The sequence below is a fragment of the Myotis lucifugus genome, unplaced genomic scaffold (genome assembly GCF_000147115.1).
Source record: "Myotis lucifugus unplaced genomic scaffold, Myoluc2.0 scaffold_90, whole genome shotgun sequence".
In the NCBI taxonomy this organism is placed as follows: domain Eukaryota; kingdom Metazoa; phylum Chordata; class Mammalia; order Chiroptera; family Vespertilionidae; genus Myotis; species Myotis lucifugus.
The window spans coordinates 2,364,630-2,390,895 of NW_005871138.1; the positions used below are offsets into that span (position 1 = coordinate 2,364,630).

Genomic DNA, 26,266 nt, shown 5'->3' on the forward strand with positions numbered 1-26,266 from the left:
TAGTTCAGTGCCTCTGCATGGGACCCGAGACTGCATTTCCAGCAGATGCTGGTCCCGGGACCACATTTCCAGTAGCCAGGAGGGCTTGTGTTACCACAGGGGTCTGGCAGCGAGGAGTTTCAGTTCTGATCAGAAGTCTGAGCAATCACACCCCCTCGATGTTTTAGTCTGGGTCTCCCCGAAGCATACCCCCAGCCTGGGATTCAGGTGCAAGCAGTTTCCCGGCGAGGCGACCCTGGGAAGCACTGGTGGCAGAGCGTGGAAGTAACGGGGAGAGGAAGGAAGTCAACAAGGGTGGGTGAATGAGCAGGCTGCTGCCGTGGGCAACAGGGGTTCTGTCCCTCTGGGTGACAGGTGGGAGACTGTGGAGAACATCCGAGTGTCACAGGTACCCAGCCATCATGCCTATGAAAATGGGGAGGCTGCAGGGATAAAGGTGGGGCCTTAACTATGCTGCTAACTGAAAATTCAATCCCAGCATGTTTGTTTATTTATTTTATTTCAGAGAGGAAGGGAGGGGGAGAGAGAGATAGAAACATCAACGATGAGAGGGAATCATTGATCAGCTGCCTCCTGCATGACCCCAACTGGGGACTGAGCCCGGAACCTGGGCATGTGCTCTTGACCAGAACGGAACCTGGGACCCTTCAGTCAGAAGGCCGACGCTCTATCCACTGAGCCAAACTGGCTAGGGCTATTAGCAATGATTTCAGAACTCAAGAAAATGCCAGGGGACACAACTAATCCTGTGTTCAGGCCATATCTGGCCCTGGATTGCCAGTTTGAAACTAATCTCTTCAGATTGAGCAGGGCACCTGGCCCTTTAAAAGTATAACATGGAAGGAAGTCCTGGAAAGGATTCTGCTCAGTGGACAACAAGGGTCACCTGGCCCCCTCCCAGGTCCTCCACCTGCTGAAGTGTCAGTGGCCCCAAGCCTCGAGGAGCCACTTGCTCAACACCCCACAGCCTCAGCTGAGCCCTGCTGGGGGCCGAGCTCTGGGCGAGGCCAGGTCAGGTGGCATGCAGCATCTCGGCCCTGGAGCGATGCTGACAGGCCTCTGTGTGTCAGTGTGGATACTTATTTCTTCGAGGGCAGGCACCCTGGAATCTCCTTTCTGCCGTGCTTGCAATCACACATGCTGAAAAGTCCCTATCCACAAGCTCTTTATTTATTTGTGTATTCAACAAATATTTGTCGAGTGGATGTGTCAGGCACTGCTGGGTGCCAGGGGATGAAGCTATGGACACATCAGACCCAGTCCCTGTGCTCTTGGAGCTCACGGCCAAGCAGAAGGGTTCATTCCAGTGCCTCTTATTTTCTCCCCTGAGGACATTCCCGTGAATCCTGGGGGCGCAGCATAGTGAAGAGTAGTGGCCACATCCTAACTTTCATTCCTTCCAAGCTGGTAACCTTGGCTCAATCACTCCACCTGGGAGCCTCAGCTTCTCCACAAATGGGCGTAGTAGGAGAAGCCATGCCTTCCTTATGGGTTTGTGGTGGGGATTCAATGAGAGAGAAGGTGTAAGGCTCGGAGCAGCCCTAAAGGAATCTTGCCACACGGTTGTCTGTGCTGGGGGAGTTAGCGGAGCCTGGTGTCCCCCCTGTGGGGACTGCGGATAAGGAAGGCATGGAACTCTGGGTTCAGAGCAGCAGTTTCTCAATAGCAGCACGATGGACATTTGGGGCTGGATAATTCTGGGTTGTGGGGACCATCTGTGTGTGGCAGGACATTTAGCAGCATCCCTGGCCTCCACCCCCTAGAGGCCAGTAGCACTCCCCTAAGGCGTGACAACCACAAATGTTTATGACATCGCCAGGCGTCCTATGGGGCAAAATCACCTCCAGCTGAGAACCACTGAGTTGGGCTTGTGGCAATGTGGAAGCATCTAGAACAGGGGTTCTCAACCTTCTGGCCCTTTAAATACAGTTCCTCATGTTGTGACCCAACCATAAAATTATTTTTGTTGCTACTTCATAACTGTAATGTTGCTACTGTTATGAATTATAATGTAAATATCTGATATGCAGGATGGTCTTAGGCGACCCCAGTGAAAGGGTCGTTCCACCGCCAAAGGGGTCGCGACCCACAGGTTGAGAACCGCTGATCTAGAACCACCGTGCAGAGGGGGAAACGTGAGAAGCACGGGGCACTTAAACAATGCCGTTGACATACGTGACAAATTGATGCACACAAAGAAAAATTCAAGTTTTACAGGAAAGCAAACAAGAAGCTACACATTAAACCACGGGGAGAGGCGGGGGAGGAGCACAAGGGGCCTAAAAGGAAACACACCTACCTGTTCTAGGTGAAACAAGAAGGAGCCTTCCTTGTGTGGACAAAGAATATGAGTAACTCAGTGTCTGCATCTGAGGTCCAGCTTATAAGAACATGCACAGCAGAGCCCTTGGCATACAGGGAACATGCAAAAAACGGGAGAATTTGTCCAACAGGAATTTGCTAGTTGGCAATAGAGTGAGAAGAGTCCAGGTCCCTTCAGAGGGAGGCCATGGACAGAAAACAGAACATCCTTGTAGCCCAGGGGGTGAGAATAAGGAATCACGTTGCATCTGTGGTTGGTTCTGCCTTCAAAATACATCCAGACCTCTGCACTTCTCACCACCCCATCGCCACCACTCCTTCCAAATAACCATCATCTTTCCGCTGGACTGGTGCCGCAGCCTCCTCACTGGCCTCCCTGCTTCCGACCTTGCCCTTCCACAGTCTACTCTCCCCAGGAAGGAGCAGCAGAGAGATTCTTAAAAATTTAACTCAGACCCTGTCCTTCCTCTACTCCAAACCACCTTGGCTCCCTCTGCAGAACAAAAGCCAGTTGAATTACTACTCTCCCCTTCGCTTGCTCTGTTCCATCCACACTAGCTGCCTTCTTGTCCTTCCAACCCACCAGGCAAACTGCTGCCTCAGGCCCTTTGCATTTGCCATTCCCTTTGCTCTTTCACTAGATAGCTGTTCCTCCACTTCCTTCAAGTCTTTATCAAAAATTCACCTTCTCCATGAGGCCTCCTTCCCTGGTCACCTTTCCCTAAATTTATTTTCAACCCGTTCCCCTGCTATACTTCATATACCCACCTTTTGGACCTTGCGGACCACTGGTGGGCGACCGCTGCTTTAAAGGACACTATAAATAAAGTGGGGGGAAAAGCTACAGAATGTGAGAAAATATTTGCAAATCATATGTCTGATAATGGACCGGTATCCAGAATATATAAAGAACTCTTACAACTCAACAATAAAAAGACAAACTAAAAAATGGGCAAAGGATTTGAATACTATAGCTATTTCTCCAAAGAAGATACTACAAATGGCTAATAAGCAACAGAAAACATCATTAGTCAGTCAACATAATTAGTCATTAGGGAAATACAAATAAAAATTACAATGAAATACCACTTCACATCCACTAAGACAGTGGTTCTCAACCTTCGGGCCCTTTAAATACAGTTCCTCATGTTGTGACCCAACTATAAAATTATTTTCGTTGCTACTTCATAACTGTAATGTTGCTACTGTTATGAATCATAATATAAATATCTGATATGCAGGATGGTCTTAGGCAACCCCTGTGAAAGGGTTGTTCGACCGCCAAAGGGGTCGCGACCCACAGGTTGAGAACCGCTGCACTAAGAGGCCTATAACCAAAAAGACCGACAATAACAAGTGACGGTGAGAATGTGGAGAAACTGGAGCCCTTACACATTGCTTATGGGAATGTAAAATGATGCAACTACTCTGGAAAACTGTCTGGCAGATATTCAAAATGTTAAACCTCGAGTTACCATATGACCTAGCAATGCCACTCTAGGTATATACCGAAGAGCATTGAAAATGTACACTGAGTGGCCAGATTATTATGACCACCCCATCAGTACAATGAAGTGAATTAGTTATGCAAATAATAGTAATAATAATAAAACCTTGAGGGTATTTGCTTAGGAAGTTTTCAATAGTCAGTATTTTCGGAAGTGTCAATGAAGTACTGATGGGGTGGTCATAATAATCTGGCGACTCAGTGTATGTCCACACAAAAACCTGTACATGAATGTTCATGGCAGCATTGTTCATAACAGCCAAAAGTAGCAACAGCCCAACTGTCAAGTGATGAATGATAGTCAAAATGTGGTAGAATGGAAAACTAGGTGGCAATAAAAAGGAAGAAGTACTGTGCATCTACAACACGGATGGCCACTGAAGACATGATGCTAAGGAAAAGAAGCCTCACACAAAAGACCACATAATGCATGAGTCCATTCATACAAAATGTCCAGAAGAAGCGAATCTCTATAGAGGGAAAGATCAGTGGTTGTCAGGGGCTGTGGGGAGGGGGAAATGGGGACTGTTTCTTAATTGATATGGGTTTCTTTTTGGGTGATGAAAACGTTTTAAAATTAGACAGTGGTGATGGTTTCACAACTCTGAATATACTAAAAACCACTGAATTGTACACATTAACACGGTAAATTCATGGTATGTGATTCTCTCTCACTAAAGCTGTTATTTAAAAACACACAACTGGACCTGGAGTTGCGTTTCCAACTGGTATTGAGCTGTCTGGAAGGCAAGTTACAAAGGAGGAGTCTGGGCCGAGCCGCTGTGAAGCCCAGGACTGCTGAGTAATCCCTCTTAGAATCCTGGCCACAGGCACAGACTCCTGACCACCTTGCCTTTGCCTGATCTCAGCTGGAAAAAACAGAGTTCAGGGACAGGGCGGGAGGAGGAGAGGTCAGGAAAGAGGTGGCAGTTTCTGGCTACACCAGCTCTCCAGGGAATTCCTAATGGATCCACAGCATGTGGGAAGGTACAGACACCAAAGGGATGCTCTGGCTCTGAGAACTGGGAAGGAAGAAATGGAAAGGAAGTGGAGAGATGACAGCCTCGAGCAGCACATGCTCGGACTGGGAACAGGAAGAGAGCCCAGTTTCTGTTTTAAAACTCAAACATTCTGTTTTGAATCATTCCTTAATCATTTTAGGTCTGTTGGTCTTATTTCCCTAAGTAAACAGTGAGCCACCCCGTTGGCTGGGACCACAATTGATATGATTTCTGCTTCCTGTACAGTGCTCAGCACAATGGCCACAAGCAAATGGCTGCTGGTCCTTGGCGTGGATGTACAGGGGTCTTCGACTTCAGAGCCAATTCTGGACCTCCATAGTCCTCACCCTCTTCTGGAAAGAGCACTTCAATTTCTTTTGGAGGACCACTCCTTTTCATGGGGTTCATTTGGTTGGGATGGAGCTGACCTGATTCTCTACTCTCTCCATGCCAGAAATGGGCTCTTGATCTAGGCTTGTCAATCAGAGGCACAGAGGTTGGTGAATGGATGGGCATTTGACCCAGTTTGGGCCAGTGAGATTCGAGCCTGAGAGTTGTGCTGGCATTTGGGAAGTAGAAGGCCTCCTTTTTAAGTTGGGATTGCTGAGAGGGAGTCACTATATGAAGAAAGTTGGCTAAGGGGTGCAGAAACACTAAACCCTGAGAAGATTTCTTAAGCTCCTGGATCCAGCCCAACCTGAACCCCATATACCCCTGGAATTTTCATTTCTTATGATCCAGTAAGTTTCCATTGTAGCCTAAACACTCCATTCTTCAAACTGAGAGTCCTGCTTGATACTAGCTATTGTTTTTTCTTTTTCTTTTTAAAATTTTATTGATAATACTAGATATTAATACACAACTCAACTCCAGGTCCAGTTGTGTGTTTTTAAATAGCTGCTTTAGTTGATAATACTAGATATTAATAATAAGCTCCACATGGCCGCAGCTACTGGAAAAGCACAAAGAGAAAGAGCTATGGGCCGGAAGTCAAGGCCAAGTATTTTGGCTCTGTTTTGAACACCCTGACTATATAACCTCTCTGTGCCTCAGTTACTCTGTCTGCAAAATGGGGCTCACACTCTCCTGTTCCTCTAGATTTTCTATAATTCTATGACTTTCAAGGTTATAGTCCAGACTGCTCTTTGGAGCTTCAGACCCACAAATCCAATTGAACAGAACATTTGAACAGCACTGATTTTATTTTCCACAATATTTTTCTTTCATTGTTCTTCCTCTTATTACATAGTACTTTGTGCTGGAAAGTGCTAGTTGTCTTCCAACATCAATTCTTCCTTTCTCCTTCTGAGAATAATAGCCTCTAAATTTTAATGGGGCATATGACTAGACTACATGTCTCAGACTCCCTTGCAGCTAGGTGTGGCCATGTGATCAAATTCCAGCCAATGGGATGTGAGTGGAAATGATATGTGCAACTTCTGGGTCTGGCCTTTAAAGAGAGGGACAAAAAATAAAATAAAATGAAAGATAGAGGGGTGAACTCACCTTTTCTTCTTCCCCTTTCTAACTGGCTAGAATCCAGACACAGAGTGAGCTATGTGTTATCTTGGCAATGAGGGCAATGCTCCAGGGATGGCAAAGAGTAAGACAGATGTTCCCTGGCACCCAACAGCAGCCTTGCCAGCTTGAACTGCTATACCTGTTAGGCTAGGGGAATTTTCTATCTTGTGTAAGCCACAGTTATTTTGAATCTCTCTCAGGGTTGCTGGATTTAGTATGTAAAAATACTCATTTCTCACCTAAGAGAGAGATGGAGGAGAGAGGGGGGAATTCTACAAGAGTAATGAAGATGGCATAGGACACCTGGGGGCTCCAATAGCTTCTCACCTCAGTTTTCCCTGTACATTCTGAGAGCAAAGGAGGCAAGTGAGCCTGAAGTCTGACTCTTATTCTGTCCTGGATGATCTTTCGCTCAGCCTCAGTTTCTCTTTATGTACTATGAAGACTAATTGGGCATGATGGTCTCCTAGGTCCTTCCAGCTCTGACATTCTGTGGTTCTGTAATTCTAGGATGAATGTTGAAATTCAGATGCTAGCCCTAGCTGGTGTGGCTCAGTAGATAGACCAATGACCTGTGGACTGAAGGGTCCCAGGTTCAATTCCTGTCGGGGGCACATGCCCGGGTTGCGGGCTTGATTCCCAGTGTGGGGCATGCAGGAGGCAGCCAATCAATGATTCTCTCTCATCATTGATGTTTCTATCTCTCTCTCCCTCTTGCTTTCTCTCTGAAATCAATAAAAAAATATATTTTTTTAAAAAAGATATGTTCACTCAAAAATGATATGGCATTAAAAAAAAGAAAGAAATTCAGATGCTAATGGGGCCAGGAGGGCCCCATAAACAAATTAAATAGGCCAGGTTGGGGCTGTGGATGGGCTGGAGAGCATACGGCCCGATAATAAAGCAGTTGCTACTCTGCTCCTGCTGATAGCTGCCTTTGGGAATGCAGGATTGCCAGACTTTCTAATTTTTCAAGAAGAGCTAGAAATCTAGATTGTTTTGGTCTGTGCAGTCTCCTGATTTTTAAGTGTTGGCAACAAATTCACATTTTTCCAAGCACTCTAGAGACCAAACTAAAAATGTCTGCAGGCTGAATTTGGCTGGCGGCCATCAGTTAGAAATCTTTTGTTTTGGTATTATTTTCCTTCCTTCCTTCCTTTATTCAACAAATATTTATTTGATGCCCACTATGTGGGGGGCACTGTTCTATACCCTGGGGATAAAGCAACACACAAAACAGGAGAAAGAGTGCCTGTCGTCACACAGCTTTCATTCTAGAGATTCATGCTGATTCATTCATGCAGCAAATATTTATTGAGCAATTCTGGCCCATGCATTGACTTGTTGGGTTGATAAAATAATGTTCACGGTCCCTGCTTTCACAGTACATATATCCTAGGAGGGATAAAGACAATAAGTATAGAATTATGATTATAAATGAAAAATACAGTTATGGGGAGAGATGCAATTTAGATGGAAAGTCCTCTTGGAGGAACTGAAAAGATAAATAAATCTGACCTTGTAAAAGAACTTTCTAGATATAGCCAAGGCTTCTAATGTGCCTCTTTCCCAGGTCCCCTCAGCTGTCACCATTCCTGAACATGCAAAGGCTTTCCCTGCCCTCAACCCATGATAGAAGGGAACCTGTAGATAAATATCCCAGCACCCTCATTCTTTGGGTGGGTCAACTCTGAGGGTTCCCAGCGGGATCGAACCCCAGTTACCATAGTAACTATTTATGCACACTACATGGGCTGCCTCATTTCCTCCCTCTGCATCGGGTGTCTCTTGGAACCTACCCCCAAATAAATTACCGGCACTCATTTGTCTGAGGCTCTGTTTCTGGGAGAAGTCCAGCAGATATGGGAGAGAACGTGGCAGGTTCAAGGACAGAAAGCAACTCAGGATGAGTAGGAGGAGATGGGGCTAGAGAGTGGGGCCAGAGCCAGCTCCTGAAGAGCCCTGGAGGGTGGGATTAGGGCTTGTCAATGGGGAGCCCACTGATGGTTTTTCAGTAGGGGGAGTGATCGGACCAGGCTTGTGCGGGGGGCTGTAAAGGGCAAGAGTGGGAGCTGGGAGACCAGATAGCCGGAGGTGAAGGTAGCTGGGATTAGGTGTTAGGGTTGGAGAGGTGGTTGGCAATGAGGAAGCATATGGACCAGGTGGCATGGGGTTTTGAAAGCAGCTCTTGGCTTTGTCCCTGTCTTGAGGGAGCCCGCAATTTGGTTTAAGAAGTGGTGGTGGGACGCAGACACAAAAATCATCCTTAAGATGACAAAGCACTATACAATTCCCGAGAACCGATTGCTGCCCAAGGTGCAGAACTTCAGAGTGGGCTATCTCTAAGGGCAAGGAGAGGGAAGCCATGCTTTTTAGGGAAGGTGACTTGACCAGGGTGAGGGTGGGTAGAAAAACCACAGAACACCAAGACCTAGAGAGCAACTCACTAAGCAGCCCCTTGAACAGCCCCCCTTTTGGCAATGGTGGCCGACTCCACTCTGGGTGTTTTCTGCAGCTCTTGACTCTGCCCTCCTTTACCTAACCTGTGCATAGACCAAACACGCATGCCGGACTTCCCGCAGGCACTGCTAGACATATTAACGGCACTCCTACAACCATAAGAGATTTCTGCACCACCAACACCATTTTTATATTCTTTACAACATAATGGCAGACGATAAATCTATCTTGCTAATTGCACATCCAGCTTGTTATACCTCCCATAAAAAACACGAGCAGCTGGAAAAGCCATGAGGTGATGTCAAATCATATTCCTGGTCTCTAAACAGAAACAGAAATATTTTCCAGGCGCTGGTGAGTCTCATGGTTCCTACCCAGGCGTGGAAGCAGCTGCCAACAGGTCGTTCACCCCGGATGAGATGGGAACTCGCCAGTCCTCGGAAGCTCCGCCCTTCCACCCCCACCCGTCTCCCTGAAGGGATGGCAGACATCTGGTGCATCCACATGTGTTTTGCTGGGAAGCCCACAGGATGAATGCAAAGAATAGGCAGGGTTTGGGTGTTAGCAGTTGGGTCCATTTTTGCATTCTTCAGGTGGTTTCAGTGTTTCTTCCATTCACCACCAATCAGCCCACAGCAATTGCCCAGAATTCTAAGGGAATGGGTTCCCAACATAATTTGTCAAGGATACATTTGCAAAGCTGTTGCTAAGTTCCATGCTGGAGCTGACAAAATGCCTCCCCCTCATCTCAGAAAAAACGGAAGGAAAATTAAATGCATCTGCTGGAGACACTAAGATAAACAACAGGGAAGAAGAAAAAGATTTCACCTCGTTTTATTTAAAGCTAGGATGACTGGTTTGGGCTGCAGCGTATCCTGGCCCTCTTAGAAAGAAGGTAGCCAACGACTATGAGCTTATAGCTTATCAAGTGGGTTGTTGAATGCTTCATGTGTTGGAAGAAAAGGCATGGGAGACAATGGAAGGGAAAGCTAATTAAATTTTCACATGTCAAGGGGAAATTCCATAGGCTTTCTCCAACATAGGCAGACCCAAAGGGACTGCTTTTGTTAGAGAAACTGCCTCATAAACTGCCCCCGCAATTCCCCGGACAGATCAGCTGCACACAAAGTCATGTTGGAAAAAAAGAGAGACAAATGGATTCTTACCTTCCCGTATCTGGATGCAAAAGTCCCCGTGAGTAAGGAGTGAAAAATAATTATTGTCTCATCCAAGTCCCACACGAACACACGCTGTGATAAAAAGAGAGGAAGAGAATGGAGACAAATGGACTCACTTGCGTCTGACTTAATGTCTGCAGGAATTAATTCCCTGGAGGAAAAAGAAGTCTTGAAAAACATTATCTTTAAGTCATAAAACATTCGACCTACTGATGCGTCCTTACGTCCCTTCCAACCTCAGCTGTGTAAAGAGTATGCTGATGGCCCAGTTTTGGGCTCCTCTCAACCCAGTCAATGCCAGAACCAAGAAGCCTGTTCTTGCCTTCCACATAAAAGCTCAAAAAAGGAAAAGTTCAGTCCAGAAACAGCAATAAAAATCATATAACTCATTTGACAAAATGAAATATTAGCATTTTACATTCACAGCTCACCATAAGTCCAACTACTTCTGACCATTTCTCTTTTTAGCAATTCTGTTGGTTAACTCTAAATAACACACTTATATCTTTGTTTATTGATGTGCCAACTTCAGACAATATCTTTTGACTTGGCAATCTGAAAGATTTGGGTTTATTTTTCCCCATACAGGAATGCCTCTATTTTCCATTCCATCAGCTTTGGATATTCTTCCTTGGCTAAAACAGTAAACCCAATATGAAGATAGGAATATTGGAGTCCCTAGCCTTTCCCCTACTTCCTCCCCTCTCAATCAGCTCTTGCCTTACTTCAGCACTGTCAGTGTGGATAAACTGGTTTGTGCATTTGGTTTAATAACTACACTTAAGGCTTCTCTGCTCTGTCTATATGTTGCTTTTACAAGTTGGTAACCAGTAAAGAGCACTCACATCTTGTGAAGACTGTTCACTGCAAAGCAAGTAATTGTACTAGAATTTCGCTTCGTTCTCTAGGGGTCCAATGTGCTAACTCCAGAGCCAGTTCAAGAAGATTGTTCCTACCATCAAGGTCATATTCTCCTTTCTTGCACTCCATCCAATTAAAATGATGCCATCTCTCAGTTTGTTCACATAGGAATCATATCTGTTAGATATAACTTTTTGTTTTTGCTGGAGTTTATTAAATTGCCTTAATTTTTCGCGTTTCCATTAATGTTCCTTCATTAGAATCTCAAATTCAGCCACACCCTGGGTATCGAAGTTGTCCATCCTCTGTGACAGAATGCTCTAACATGGTGTGGGTCATCTTTAGGCTTGCTGCCTAGCGAGCATGACTGTTATTTCTGGGTCAAATCTGCTGTTTCCTAGATCCCAAATCTCTTTCTTGCTTTTCTTCCTTGTTGTGCTTGAGTACATCTTTGAGTTTCTTCTTCTGAAAGGGTTCATGGAAAATAATTTTCCAGAATTCTTGTGTATCTGGTGATATCTTCATTTTGCTCCACAGTTCCTGTGGGTACAGAATTCCAATAGGAAAACAATGCCCTCTAGTCCTTTGAAAGAATTCCTCAGCTTGCGTGACTGATGAGTAGTCTGATGTTTTCATTGGTCCAAACCTTTGTAGGTTTTACTTCTTTTCTCTTTAGAATTTTTTTAAAGGATCTTTTCTTTATACTTGGTATCCTCAAAATCCCATAAAAATATATTTAGGTGTAGTCTTTTTTCATTCATACAGTTCACATTTCCAATCTTATTTCTTTCAATAATTTCCTTCCATCTTTTCCACTGTTCTCTCTTTCTGGAATTTCCAATAGTCAAATTAGACATCCTGAGTCGATGCTGCTGATCTTTAAAAAATGTGTTTTCTAGAATTTTATCTTTTTTGTTGATAGATTTCTTAAACTTTCTCTTCCAACTCTTCTATTAAACTTCTGATTCTTGCTGTCATTTAAAAATTTACACTTACCCTTCGTTTGCTTTGAGTGTCCCTTTCCCAACAGCTCTGCCTCTTAATTTAAGAATGCAAGATCTTGAATCTTTATAAGAAAACCAATCAGAATTTTAAACATTTCCTTTCTGTTTCACCTTTCTTGATATTTATTTATCTTGGACTTCATTTTTCATACTGTTGTCCTAATTTTTCTGGTGATCATTATTTTTAAGAACAAAAGGCCTAGTGATCACTTACATAGCTAGTCTTGGGCAAGGTCAAAATGGGGGACAAATGCACCTGCTAAGCGTGCCATTGTCAACGAGCCACCTTTAAAACCTTTCTGGAGTTCAGGGGCTGTATTTATTACTTAGCATTTGCCACACCTTTAAAAATAAAGAGAAGGGCGGTATCTAGAAGTAAAAATGTCAGTTAGTGCAGGGATTTTCAAATAGCAGACCTGCGTATTATTTCTGTGAGTTTTTTTTGTCTCGTTATATATTTAAGTATATGTATATGCTGGGTCACGATATTTAGTATAGTTCTTACTTTGGGTCACAGTAAAAAAATGTTTAAAAAGCACTGTTTTTGAGGAGGGCTTCTGAGGTTTAAATATACAAGTCCTAATTTATCTGAACTAATAGGTTGGATCAGTTAAACTTACACATTTTAGTAAGAGAATTAAAAAAAAATCAATGAATGTTTTCAAATTTAATGCAGGCTCAATTAATTTAACTACATCTCCTCTGAAGAAGGCCTGTCCCTGTCCCCCACTAGCCTACTCTCTATTCCCCTGGCCTCGATCCTTAGTGAGTAAGTTCCTGGGGGCCATTCTGCAGGCAACCCTACTTCCTAGCCCACTGGGTTTGGTCTAGGACGGGTCCCTAACCCCATGTGAGTCAGAGGCCTTGTCTTGGGGACTTAAAATTAGGGCCTAGAAGGAAATTAATCATCTTTGGGTGGTTGCTGGAGGCTACATGTGAAGGACAGGGAAGGCCAGTCTGCAGAGAGAGAGAGAGAGAGAGGAACAAAGAGGTGAAAGATGGAAAGAGAACACTTTTGCAGGACCTGGCTTCAGTTAGAAGCAGCATAAGCCTGGCTGGTGTGTCTCAGTGGCTGAGCATCAACCCAGGAACAAAGAGGTCACTGGTTCTATTCCCATTAGGCACATGCCTGGGTTGCGGGCTCCATCCCCAGCAGGGGGCATGCAGCAGGCAGCTGGTCAATGATGTTTCTCTTTCATAGATGTTTCTATCTCTCTATGCCTCTTCCTTCCTCTCTCCTAAAAATCAATAAAAACGTATTTTTTAAAAAGCAGGATGGGCTGTGCCCAGTAACCTGTGCATGGGGCACTCAAAAGACATGACTGCTTGGAGATTCTAGCACCTTCACTGTGACACGTGGGGAGAGAAGTGTAAATGCAGGTCCTTGCCCGGCTACCTGTGGTCTTGCTGATACTCCACTGTACCCTGTCCTTGGGTTCTAACAGAACCTGTGTATCCTTAAAATAAATTCTGCTTTTTCGTTTAAGCTAGCTCAAGTTGGTTTCTGGCACCTGAAGTCGAGGGATTTAAACTAATACACACTCAGAATTTTCCTCCTTTCCACTTCTGTACATAATTTCTGTCTCATGGGCTTCGGTCATTAGCAAAACTGCCAAGACTTAGGAGGTGCGACCGTGCAAACCCTCCATGTGACAAGAAGCACAGAAGTGAAACACGGCTCACACCTTTTCAACTGTTCCTGCCCAGTGGTACTTACTTTGGAATCAAGAAGCAGATGTTTCCAGAATATATCACCCTGCAATCCGCGACTTCCATGCCACCTCCACCCCCCTCTCAGTTTAATGGAAAAAATGTCTTTTCACCCCACCATCCCCTACCAAGAGCAGAAACCATGTTAGCTGGCTGAATCATTGTTTTTAAATATTAAAGTATGGATTGCTCTGGGTGATTTCTATAGCTCTTCAACTTCAAGCTGGTAGAAAACCCTCAGGAATATGGGAGGGCAGAAAGCAAGGACAGCCTGGAGTCAAAACATTTCCTCTTTCGCTGAAGGGATTGTGCAATGTCTCCCCAATTTTGGAAGGTGGGGGCCTTTAAGAATTAAAGGAAAAGCAAGGACAAAATCCCCTGGATTGAGAATAGTCCCATGTGGCAGGCCCCCAGGGTGGTCAGCTCTCAGAGGAGATGGCTGCTGGAAGTTGACCAAATGTAGGGGACAAGCATGATGTCCCAAATATTTAACACCTAGGAAGACGGGACAGACACCAGTTGCAAATAACCACTACAGCCCTACTAGTGAACACTGGCTAAGAACACAGCCCTACTAGTGAACACTGGCTAAGAACACAGCCCTACTAGTGAACACTGGCTAAGAACACAGCCCTACTAGCGAACACTGGCTAAGAACACAGCCCTACTAGCGAACACTGGCTAAGTAACACAGCCCTACTAGTGAACACTAGCTAACTAGTACAGCCCTACCAGTGAATATTGGGTAAATATCAAATGCCCTGGTGGTGAGTATCTATTATTTGGGCCCCCAGTACACACCGCCCCCCACCCCCCTTACAAGAGCACTAGTTTGCTTCTTTGTCCACTGTGTGCTGTCTTGGCGGGACTGTCCATCAGAGCCAAGCATAAGAGCCACGCCAGGCCCATGGGATGCTGTCTCCTTGCATTGGAACATGGAGTGACGTGACACTAGAATCAAATGGTTCACCTCCAGCAGGAGCTGGCATCCCGAGGGTTCCCTGTGACTGTTCTTTCTAACCCTGGTTTCATGACTTCCTCCCAGTAAAATCCTTTTGGCTTAAGCAACCAGTACTGGATTCTGTTGCTTACAACCCAAGGACTGTAGCTCATAGTCCAAGGTTCTTGTCCTCAACAAGCATTTCCATGCCTGCTGTACAGCATGGAAACCCCAGAGAGTGGTGGACTTGCACTGACCACAGCGGGCACTGGCAGTGAGGAGGGTGGCAGTGACCAAGCCACACTGGGCATTAGAAGCTCTTCTTCTGTGTCCTGAGACCTCTTAGACCCCGAAATTCTCACACAATTCTGGGAGGACAGGGGCTCCAATAATAAGATGGTATTTCCTACCCACCCAGATGGGATGGGGGCTCAGGGTCAAAATTACCTTGATATTAAAGAAATGATGAAAATGGTCTTTCATAGCATATCTGAATTTGCGGGCTGAACTTTGTAGCTGTTACATGAATTGGACTGGATAAGGAATAGGGATGTGACGATGATGATGATGCATTTGAGTTTTTGGCACTGACACTGCCTTTGAAATACGATACACATTCCTACGGCACACTCAAGCCAACGAATGACTGCCTTTTGCAAATAAGTACAAACTACTGCACATGCTCATTTTTCTCCCTTGACAGATAACAGTTGCCTCTATCTTTTTTTTTTTTTTTGCATCCATCTGGCCTCTGTACTTTCTCCCTCTCTCATGCTTTTCTTTTTTGTTTGTTTGTTTTATGCAAATGTCAGTGCCTGACCAATAATCCTACACCTGCTTTATTACAATAAAGATTGGCGCATCCCTTACGTCAGCCGTTCTCAGCCTGGGGCACACGCCAGAATCACCCGGAGAGCTTAAAACCCCGATGCCTGGGTCCCATCCCCAGGGAGGCTGATTTAATTGAGCTGGGGTCCAGCTTGAGCACGAAGATTTCTCAAAGCTCCCAGGAGGTTCCAGGTGCAGCCCAGGCTGAAAACCACTGAGAAACGCAGAATCATAGGAACCATGCGCACTCATCCGAGCCAGCCTCCTGTCTCCAGGCAGAAAAATATCTAGGCCAGTGGTTCTCAACCTTGTGGCCCTTTAAATACAGTTCCTCATGTTGTGACCCAACCATAAAATTATTTTTGTTGCTACTTCATAACTGTAATGTTGCTACTGTTATGAATCGTAATGTAAATATCTGATATGCAGGATGGTCTTCGGCGACCCCTGTGAAAGGGTCGTTCGACCGCCAAAGGGGCCTCGACCCACAGGTTGAGAACCGCTGATCTAGGCCATATTGGAACCACTAGGGGAGCTTTCAGAACTCCCTGCAATGTCTATTTAATTACTCTGGGGTGGGGCCTGGGCATCTATATTGTAAAAGCACCCCAGGTGATTCCATTGTGTAGCCAGGGTTAAGAACCACTCTGACCCAGCTGGGAAGGTCCACTGCCCATTGTCGTGTGTATCAGGGGCTCCCAGAGTGTGGTCCCCAACCCAGCAGCATCAGGGAACTTGTTGGAAATGCAAATTCTCAGGCCCTGCCCCAGATCTACTGAATTGGAAACTCTGGGGGTGGGGCCCAGCAGACGGGGTTTTCATTAGTCCCTGAGGATTCTGCTGCTGCTTATGCTTGAGAACCACACTGTTCTTTCCTATCTTCAGGGCACTTTTCCTAGCCCATCAGCCAATAGTGTTTCCCTATGGCCAGCCCAATTCTTCCCCACTTTTCCTCCAAGGGCTCTTTTCTCTGTAACTGGGCTTTGTGAATGCAAATGGCCATTCTCCTCCATGTACGTGGACAGAACCCTGTCCCCTGCCCTTCTGTTCAGGCCACAGATGGAGATTACATTCACCACGTCGGCGGCAGCTGGAGTTACCTCGATCTCGTTGTCCCCTGCTGGGGAGGGGTCACTGCTCCGCTTAGACCGGCCTCGGAGCTTCCCGTCGGAGGCCCGGTGTGGCCTGTCTGTGTCTCCCTCTTTGGCTGGCGTGGAAGGTCCATTGTGCGTGTTATATTCACCTGGTGGAGGAAAGGGAAGCTTGGCTGAGAGTATCCTCCCAGGAAATATCACATCAGAACTGTCCAACGCCAAAGCGGTAGGTCCCAAAGGCAGCATCGAAGGCAAAGATCATGCAGAATCAGAATTACTCTTGTCAGGCTCTAAAGTTGCCCATTCATTCGGCCAACAAACATTTACTGAGGAGGCACTGATTCTCATAGCACCTACATTCTAGAGAGAGGAGAGACATTAGACAAACAAGTAAATATATAACGTGCCAGGTGGGGACATGCCTTACAGAGAATGAACAAAGTGCATGGGGAACAGGGAGTGTGGGAGGGGACTGATTTATATGGGGCTAGTCAGGGAAGGCCTCGTGGATAAGCGGGCATCTGAACAAGGATCTTAGTAAAGTGAGGGTGAGGCCACCGGGGGAATGAATACACTAATAGAGGAAGAAAAGTAATACAGTGGGGCCTTGACTTACGAGTGTCCCAACTAACGAGTTTTTTGAGATACCAGCTGTCTCTCGGCTGATTTTTTGCATTGAGTAGACAGAGTATCTTAGTAAAGTGAGGGTGAGGCCACCGGGGGAATGAATACACTAATAGAGGAAGAAAAGTAATATTTATATGTGGCTGGGCCTCAAATTCTTCTACCATTAAGAGACCCCCTCCCTTGGGGTTAATGGGGGTGTTGAATTCTCTATGTTCCTGTCCCTACGCAGCTTGCTCCTTTAAGCTTTACTTGTTGAGAGACTTGTCCCTTTGAGAATTAAATGAGATTCTATCCATCCAATACAGGGCTGGCAATTAGGAGATGCTCAACTCGACCCACATGCATGCAAGGATCAGTCAGAAGGTGCAGGACAGAGGGCGGGCACTGGCTGCTTCTCATCAATATGGTGTTTTTGGACTCGGGGTGTTGAGAGGCTTCCCTTGGGCAATGGTCTAAGGACCCCAATAAGTGAGCAGCACCTTCCTGGGACTAAGGTCCCAAAGTTAGCACCCAAGTTGTATTGTTTTTTTAAGCACATACATTTAAAAAAAATATATGTTTTTATTGATTTCAGAGAGAGGAAGGGAGAGGGAGAGAGAGAAACATCAATGATGATAGAAAATCATTGATCAGCTGCCTCCTGTACATCCTCTACTGGGCATGTGCCCTGACCGGAATCGAACCATGACCTGCTGGTTCATGGGTCAAGCCCAACCACTGGGCCACACTGGCCGGGCTAAGCACATACGTTTTAAATACATGGTTTTTAAAATTATACTTCATTATCTTTATTTACCTAATGAGGGAACTAAGGCTTAGTGAGATGGTGGAAGTCTGTGGTTACCCTGCAAATCAATGGTAGAGCCGGAGCTAAAACTTGGGCCTGCCCTTGTCACTAGAGTGACAGACTGTAGACCAGCATGGAACCTTAGAGGACATCCCATCCCACTTTCTCACTGTCCAGCTGCTTCTTTAGCTCCCAAATATAGACTCCACCTCTCCTTCCACAATTGCCAGGGCTTGGATCATCAGGGGGAAATGCTTTTGTCTAAAATACTTGGCAATGGACTGAGTTTTTTCCTACCCTGAAAGGATTATTTCCCTCCAAAACCCTGAGGACTGAACTTTGTTTATTTAATATTTATAAAACTTCTTAGCAGACTAAGAACATGGTAAGAAGAGACGTGATTTTGAGTTGTCAGGACTGCTGGGCTGTCTCCAACTCCCCATCATTTTCAGGATACAGCATCAGAGGTTCCCAAACATCGATCTAGCAAAGACTTTCTTCTGGACCATGAGGAACAGGCAGTAAACATATTCACAGATGCTTAAGCGTCACGTAAATAAGGTTTATCCTCATTGACTTGGTAGTTCTAAGGATGGGAGCTTAGAAAACATTTGTAGACACCGTTAACATCCAAGCAAACATTATTAAAAAGTGGGGGAAACAGCAGCTACCTAGAAATGTCTAAATAAAGTAAATGTAAAGCCAATTTATTAGAGGTGCCAAAATAGCCAGTCATTTTCCACACATTATACGTTCTTGAGAATGAAGGGTCAAAGTTCAAGGTCACAGTCAGGTACACAGGCTAGAGCAATGTATGTAAACCTTTCTTGGAGTCATTCTACTCTTTTTATTTTTCCCTTTTTATGTTTTTTTAAAACTATTTAACAGCTTTATTGAAATATAATGGATATACAATAAATCACATATATTTAGAGTGCACAATTTGATAACTTTTGACATATGTATAAATCTATAAAACCATCACTACAGTCAAGATAATGAACAAATTCAGCACTTCCAAGAGTTTCCTTATAACCCCTTTGTAATCTCTTCCTCCTCTCTGCCCAGGCAACAAGTGATCTGCTTTCTTTCAGTGTAAATTAGTTTGCATTTGCTATAGTTTTAAACAAACGAAATCACACAGTTTTGAGTTCAAATGCCTAAGAACCAGGGGAGCTGATGGTGTAACTCCCCGCCTGCGGCTGGAGACTTGAGACTCGGGAGGTCCCTGATGTCAGTTCTGGAGTCCAAAGGCCAGAAAACCTAGAGCCCTAATGTCTGAGGTCAAGGAAAGACGGACGTCCCACCTTAACAAGTGAGTGAGACTGCCCTGCCTCTGCCTTTTTGCTCTACATGGGCCCTCAGTGGGTTAGATGAGGCCCACCCACATTGGTGAGAGCGATGTTTTTTTATTTAGTCTACTGATTCATGTGCTAATCTCTCCTAGAAATACCTAGAAATAACGTTTTACCTGTGATTGGGCATCCCTTAGCCCAGTCAAGTTGATACAAAATTAACCACCACACAATGGGTTATTAAAAGTGTGTTATTTACCTTCCAAATATTTGGGAATTTTCCAAAAACATGTCTGTTATTTATTTCTAATTTAATTCTACTGTTTTCAGAGAACATTATTTATATGACTTGAATCCTTTTAAATGTAATGAAACTTGATTTAAAGCCCAGAATATGTCTATGTTGGTAAATGTCTCATGTGTACTTAAAAAAAAAAGTCTTTTGCTGTTGTTGAATGGAGTGGACTACAGACTGTCTGTAACATCTAGTCTCCTCTTTCCTCTAATTCCCTCTCCAGAGAAAATGTTAACTGTTGCCTTTGAATCCTTCCAGAAATTTCCTATGCAAATATGGGTATTAAACTATACTTAAAAAGACCCCAGGATCATATTATACACATAGTTCTGCACGTTGCTTTTTTCCAACTCTCATAATCACTCAGAGAGAGACTCATGTTAGTGTAGATATATCTAGCTGACTCTTTTAAAAAAATTCTTTCTTTATTTTTATTAGTTAAAATAAAATTTTTTTTAAAATTGATTTTTAGAGAGAGAGAGAGAGAGGAAAGGAAGAGAGAAAAGGAGGAGAGAGAAACATCAATGTGAGAGTGGGACAATCCATAGGCTGCTTCCTGCACACCCCGTGGGAATTGAGCCCACAAATCGGTGTGTGCCCTGACTGGGAGTTGAACCAGCAACTTTTCAGTGCATAGGACAGAGCCCAGTCAACTGAGTGAGTCATACCAGCCAGGGCTCTAGTTTACTCTTTTTAAGAGATGTATAGTATGTCACTGGTGGATGCACCATGAACTATTTAACCAGACTCCTGTTAATGTTATTTCCAGTCTTTTGCTATTATGCTGCTGCAATAAATATCCTTGTCACTTAAGTCTTTGGACCTATGTGGGAATTTATCTTTAAAATAAATTTCTACAAGTAGAAAAGTTGGGTTAAAGAGTACACACATTTTTAATGTTGTTAGAGGTTGCCAAACTGCATGGAGGAGCTTCCAAGTTTCTTCTTCTTCAGAGATTTAAAAAACTTTCCTCCTATTGACTAAAGGAAATGATCTAAGAAGTTTAAAAAAATCCTCCCACTTCCTTTTAGATAATTTGTATCATACTTAAAAATTTTAAAAGAAAAAAGTTCTGAAGCCACAATACTGATTTGTCTTTTCTCTTGAGTAACGTCAGATGTTCAGGTTTTGCCCTCTACATCAGCAAATTGCCCTGCAATCATCTACAAATTGTTGGGGCTTCATATGACTGTCAGTGCATGTCCACGCAGAGTGCATTGCAGCGGGGCTGGGGGCTGGGGGGAGACGAGCATCAGGCCATGCGAGGAGCGAGATCTGGCTGTAATACATAAACCTCTCGAGCCTCTGGAGTTTGGAACCAACCACTCAAGGAGATCCTGAATAATTTCAAAAGTGGAGTTTTTATGGGAGAGTGGAGTGCCTGGGTGTGTGTGTGTGTGTGTGTGTGTGTGTGTGCAATGCTCTTCCTTTATGACGAACACTGGGGAAAAGAGACGGCATCTGGGTTGTAGCTGACAATTATTTATGTCACTAGATTTTATGTGCGCTTATTAGACTCACAGTAAAAACCATCTCAACCACTTACCATTGAACTTTAGACCAAGGGATAAATGAAGAACAATAAAGAAAAATTTCAAAGAGACACAAGGAGCCTTTATGTTCCCTTCTGATGGGGAACAAAAATGACCTTCCCACCTAACTCAAATTCTTGTGAAGTAAGCCTGTGGAATCCAGTTCCCCATCAAATTACAGAAAGGGGAATTTGCTTGGAGATTTCCTGATTATATTTCCTTTCTGAAGCCGGTTTGGGGAGGCCACATTCTGAAAAGCAGGATGGTCCAAGATACTTCAAGATTATGACCAAAAAAAGTTTGTTAAATTTCACACCCTTCAAAGGAAGCATTTTGGAAATTGCTAAATAGATATGACGCATTCATTAAATACTCTGTAATAAGATCCCAATGACCAAAATCAATGCTCAAGCCCTAAATTTCCTCAAAAGTTGACTTAAAAATGCTTGGCCATATTGTCTCTATGTATTGCCAACCCAAGGATATCTAATTCATCCTCAGGGAGGAAAAATACAAGGGCTAAAAGCAACAATTGCACAAAGAACCCCAGGAAACAAAGAGGTATTCTTTCTCTAACCATCAACTAATTAATATTTATTGAATGAATGTCCACACACCATTATGCTAGCTTAGCTCTACAGAGCTCCATAACATCAGTAGGTTTCAGACAAAACCAAAAACCAAAAAACAAAACACACACACACACACACACACACAACAAAACCAAAAACAAAACTCAATGATACTTCTTTCCATTTGGATGTTCTAATTTATTACTGTCAGTCATTTAATGTTGATAAGCCCAAACCATCTCATAAAAGAGAAGACAGGTGTGTAGAAGACTTGTGGAACAAATGAATCCACAGGCTGATGAGTTAGTGGCACAGGGATATGCATCACCAAAGGGCCAGGATATGGACTCTCCCAAGTGTTGCTCATAATCTAGGTTGAAATTAGAATTTTTAGGTAAAAATGTCTGACTTTTAAATATGGGCGCAATTAAACACACACACACACACACACACACACACACACACACACACGCCAACAAAATATATCTGACGACTAGATTTAGCCCTTGGGTGACCAGTTCATTACAACTGAGACTTATGTCCAGTCCCTCCTTCTTGTAAGAGTTCAGACCACAGCCATGAATGACCACAGACAGTGACTGTACATACCTGGAAGCGACTCAGAACTCTGGTTAGGGACGTTGTGTGATGCCTCCTGGAGGACGTAGGTGGACGTGGAGATGGGGGAAGGGCAGATGCTGCTGGCTGGGACGTAAGGAGGGTTGTAGGACGAGCTGTAATACTGGGAGTATTGGCTCTGAGGGAAGCCAGGGTAGGAAGGATAGTCCTAGAAAGGGAAACATACAGGTGGTGAGTGAGAAAGGTGGTCTGGTCTTGGCCCTTCAGTTGGCCCAGTCACAGGCTGATGAAGGCGAGGGGCCTTGTGGGATGGGTCTACTCTCTTTGTCTCCCATCAGAATAAATGCTCTATGAGGGCACGGACTTGCCCCAGAGGCAGACCTCAAGAGAAGGATGGGATGAAAGATTACCAGTTGGGGAGTGCGGAAGTGAGGTGGAGAAGGGAAAAGGGAAAGCAGCCAATCCAGGGGCTTTCGGTGGGGACTGGAGTGGATTCTCCCGGGGAAATGCTGGGATGATAGAAAATACACATCTCGAAGGATCTCTCCAAGGAGCAAGGGAGCTGGGTTGTTCAGATGCCAACTCCAGCCAGTCTTTGAGAGCTGCTGCCAGGGGATATCAGCTCCCTGGCTCTTCCTGCCTGCCCCATGTACTGGTTCTAGAAAACAACCCAGGAATGCAGAGATTGGCAGCTGGAGGTCAGCAGGTGCACCCTGAGGGACATGGGTGTGGCCTGGCAGCATCTGTTGTGCTCACTGCTGTATGCCTTGCACCCAGGACAGCGATGGGCACATTCAGGCTCTCAATAAATACTGGATAGTAAAGAATAAATGAATGAGTAATAAAGACTACACACCCACATACCCAGGAGACTAAGTGACATTTTAGGTTCATAAGGGGTGCAGATACCTACACAGCATTAGGGACCCAGAAACTTCTATGAGGGAGTCTTGGAGAGCAAATCAAAGAGTGCCAATCCTCTTTTACCAAGCTCTGCTCAAGCCAACCAGACCTCCCAACTCTTCCATAGTAGCCATTGTTTCAAACCTCTGCTTCATCACCAGAAACCAGTGCTTCTCAACCTACAAGGAACTCGTGGGACGTTCAGCTTCTCGGGCCCCTCACAGATCTACTGAATCAGAATTTCTGGGGGTGGCATTTAGAGATCTGCATTTTTGACAAGCTCCCATGGTGAAATCAACTAATTGAGTATTTACTCTGAGTGAGTAAAGAACTGTGCCTTAAAAACTACTCTTTTATGTATAAGTATTTTATCTTTGTATACATTATACTGCAAATAATACAAAAATATGTGAACTAATTTTCACATATTCCAAGGTTGAAGTCATTTATATTCTTCAGCTCACTGGAGAAATAGCACATCCCCCATATTTAAATATGTTAAATATTCCTAAAGGCCCTCTACCTCGGGTAGTTTTAACACTAGCCTGAAAGCATGTTAATCTTTTTGTTGTTGTGGTGGTTAATTCTCACCTGAGGATAATTTTTCCATTGATTTTTAGAGAGAGTGGAGGAGACAGAGGGAGAGAGAGAGAGAGAGAAACATCACTGTGAGAGAGACACGTCTACTGGTTGCCTCTGCATGTGGCCCAGATTGAGCCTGCAAATGAAGTAGATGGAATTGAACCTGGGACCCCTCAGTCTGCAGGCCAACGCTCTATCCACTGAGCCAAATGGGCCAGGACTTAATCTTTTGTTTTGAAATAAGTTTAGACAGAGCAAAGGTGCACAGATAACACAGTGTTCCCGTACACCTTGGGCAGGTCAATTCTGAATTCACTCTCTAAAGTGAAACCACGGGAATCAAACTACAAGCCAGCATTCATCTTTAAAGTACTGACTTAGTTCAATTTAAGCTAGCGTTTATAAAGCCCCCACTGTGTGCCGGGCACTCCACACTGGGATGCTTTCGCCCAAGGTCTGCGAAAGAGCAGACACCTTGTATCCCTACATTCTAGATTCAATAGTCAAGAGTGTCTTGGGCTCAGGTCAGTATGTAATATAGAATATTGCCTCTGTCATCCAATTTCTCTGCCTCTACCCTGTATCCTTCCAATGGCCATTTACAGTCTCCCCTGTGGTATCCAAATCCGGGAAGAAGACACTGGATTTCTGGTGGGGGTCATGGGCAGGAGAAGGCATTCTGGGTGCCCTGATTTAAGGGGACTTTTTAAGGAAGAACCGAGACAACAACTGGTGGGTATACCTGGTGCACACTTCCGAACCCCGCCGCGCCGGTCAGTCCATTCGCTCCTTGATAGATCCCTGCCGTTCCTGCGGGAAAAGGGACAGGGGCGCAGATGAGATTTCTGATAGGGAGGAGGAGGATGCTGCAGAAAGGTGCGGTCTTCGAGGTCCAACATGTTGGGAAGATGGAACCTGTGACCTTGGCAAGTTCCCAAATCTCTCTGAACCCCAGTTCTCTCAATCAATGAATAAAATAAATAATACCTCATCAAAGAATTGGATGATAAAGAAATGAGATGAAGCTTTAAAAATGATTTATTTTAAAAAATTATGTGGAAAATGTACATAAAATGTACCCTTCTATTTTTTTAAGTATATTTTTTATTGATTTTAGAGAGGAAGGAGGAGGGAGAGAGAGATAGAAACATCAATGATGAGAGAGAATCATTGACTGGCTGCCTCCTGCACACCCCCTACTGGGGATCGAGCCTGCAACCTGGGTATGTGCCCTTGACAGGAATCGAACCAGGGACCTTTCAGTCTGCAAGCTGACGCTCTATCCACTGGACCAAACCAGCTAGGGCTACCCTTCTATTTTTAAGTGTACAGTTCAGTGGTATTCAGTGCATTCATATGGTTGTGCAACTATCGCCACCATCCATTCCCAGAACTTTTTCCATCTTGTAAAACTGAATTATTTACCCATGAAACACTAACTCCCCATGTACCCTCCCCTCAGTCACTGGCACCTACTTTTCTACTCTGTCTTAATGAATTTGACTACTTTAGGTACCTCTTCTAAGTGGTATCATGCAGTGCTTGTCCTTCTGTGACGGACTTATTTCATTTAGCATAACCTCTTTAAGTTTCATCCATGTTATGGTACTTGTTAGAATTTCCTTCTTTTTAAGGCTAAACAATATTCCATTGTATGTATAGACCACATCTTGTTTATCCTTTCATCCACTGATGGACACTTGGGTTGCTTCCACATTTTTGCTATTGCAAATAATGCCGCAGTTTTGTTTTGCACCATTTATATGCTGTGAAATTCCCCCAATCTGAAGTATCAGTTGAATGATTTTTAAAGTCACCACAACGCAGTTTTAAAACATTACCATCACTCCAAAGTTCCCTTGTGCTATTTTCAGTCACCCCCACGCCCTTCTCCAGCCTCAGGCAGTCACTAATCTCTTGTTGATACTAGAGTTTTGCCTTTTCTAGAAATTTCACAGAAACGGGACCATACACATGTGTTTGTATCTGACCTCTTTCCTTAGCTGAAGCTTTCGAAGTTTGTCCATGTCTTAATATATATATATATAATATATATCATCAGTTCATTCCTGTTTACTGCTGAACTAGAGGCCTAGTGCATGAATTCGTGCACAGGTGGGGTCCAGCCAGCCTGCCCCCTGGTCGAACTCCAGGCCGAACTCACAGTTGAGGGGACAATTTGCATATTAGCCTTTTATTATATAGGATAGCATTCCACAGTATGGAAACACCACATCTAGTTTTTGGCTATTATGGAAAATGCTGCTGTAAACATTTGCATACACGTCCTTGTGTGGATATATGTTTTCATTTCTCTGGGACAGATCCCTAGGAGTAGCACTGTGGAGTCATGTGATGAGTTTGTTTCACTTTTTAAGAAAGGGCCAAACTGTCTTCCAAAGTGGCTATGCCATTTTACCTTCCAGTTTCTCTAGCACTTCCTTTTTCAGTCTTTTTTATTGTAGCTTTTCTGGTAGGTATGTAGTGGTAACTCGCTGTGGTTTTAAGTAATATTTCTCTAATGACTAACTATGTTGGGCATTTTTTTTATGTTTATGAGCCATGCGTGTATCTTCTTTGATGAAGATCTATTCAAATCTTCTGCCCATTTAAAAATAGTTAGGTTTATCCTCATTACTGAGCTGTAAGAATTCCATATATATATTAT

At 44.2% G+C, this 26,266-nt stretch overlaps 1 protein-coding gene across 1 annotated transcript in view; it reads right to left on the minus strand.

Annotated features, from left to right (window-relative positions):
* EYA2 (EYA transcriptional coactivator and phosphatase 2) overlaps positions 1 to 26,266 on the minus strand; it is a 209,550-nt gene that overhangs the window by 46,412 nt on the left and 136,872 nt on the right. Inside the window, exons 6-9 of the mRNA XM_014458065.2 lie at positions 24,341 to 24,408; positions 22,144 to 22,321; positions 16,433 to 16,575; positions 9,978 to 10,061 (exon numbers count right to left, since the gene is read on the minus strand). Coding sequence (XP_014313551.1) covers positions 9,978 to 10,061; positions 16,433 to 16,575; positions 22,144 to 22,321; positions 24,341 to 24,408 — 473 coding nt within the window. The remainder of the gene's footprint in view (positions 1 to 9,977; positions 10,062 to 16,432; positions 16,576 to 22,143; positions 22,322 to 24,340; positions 24,409 to 26,266) is intronic.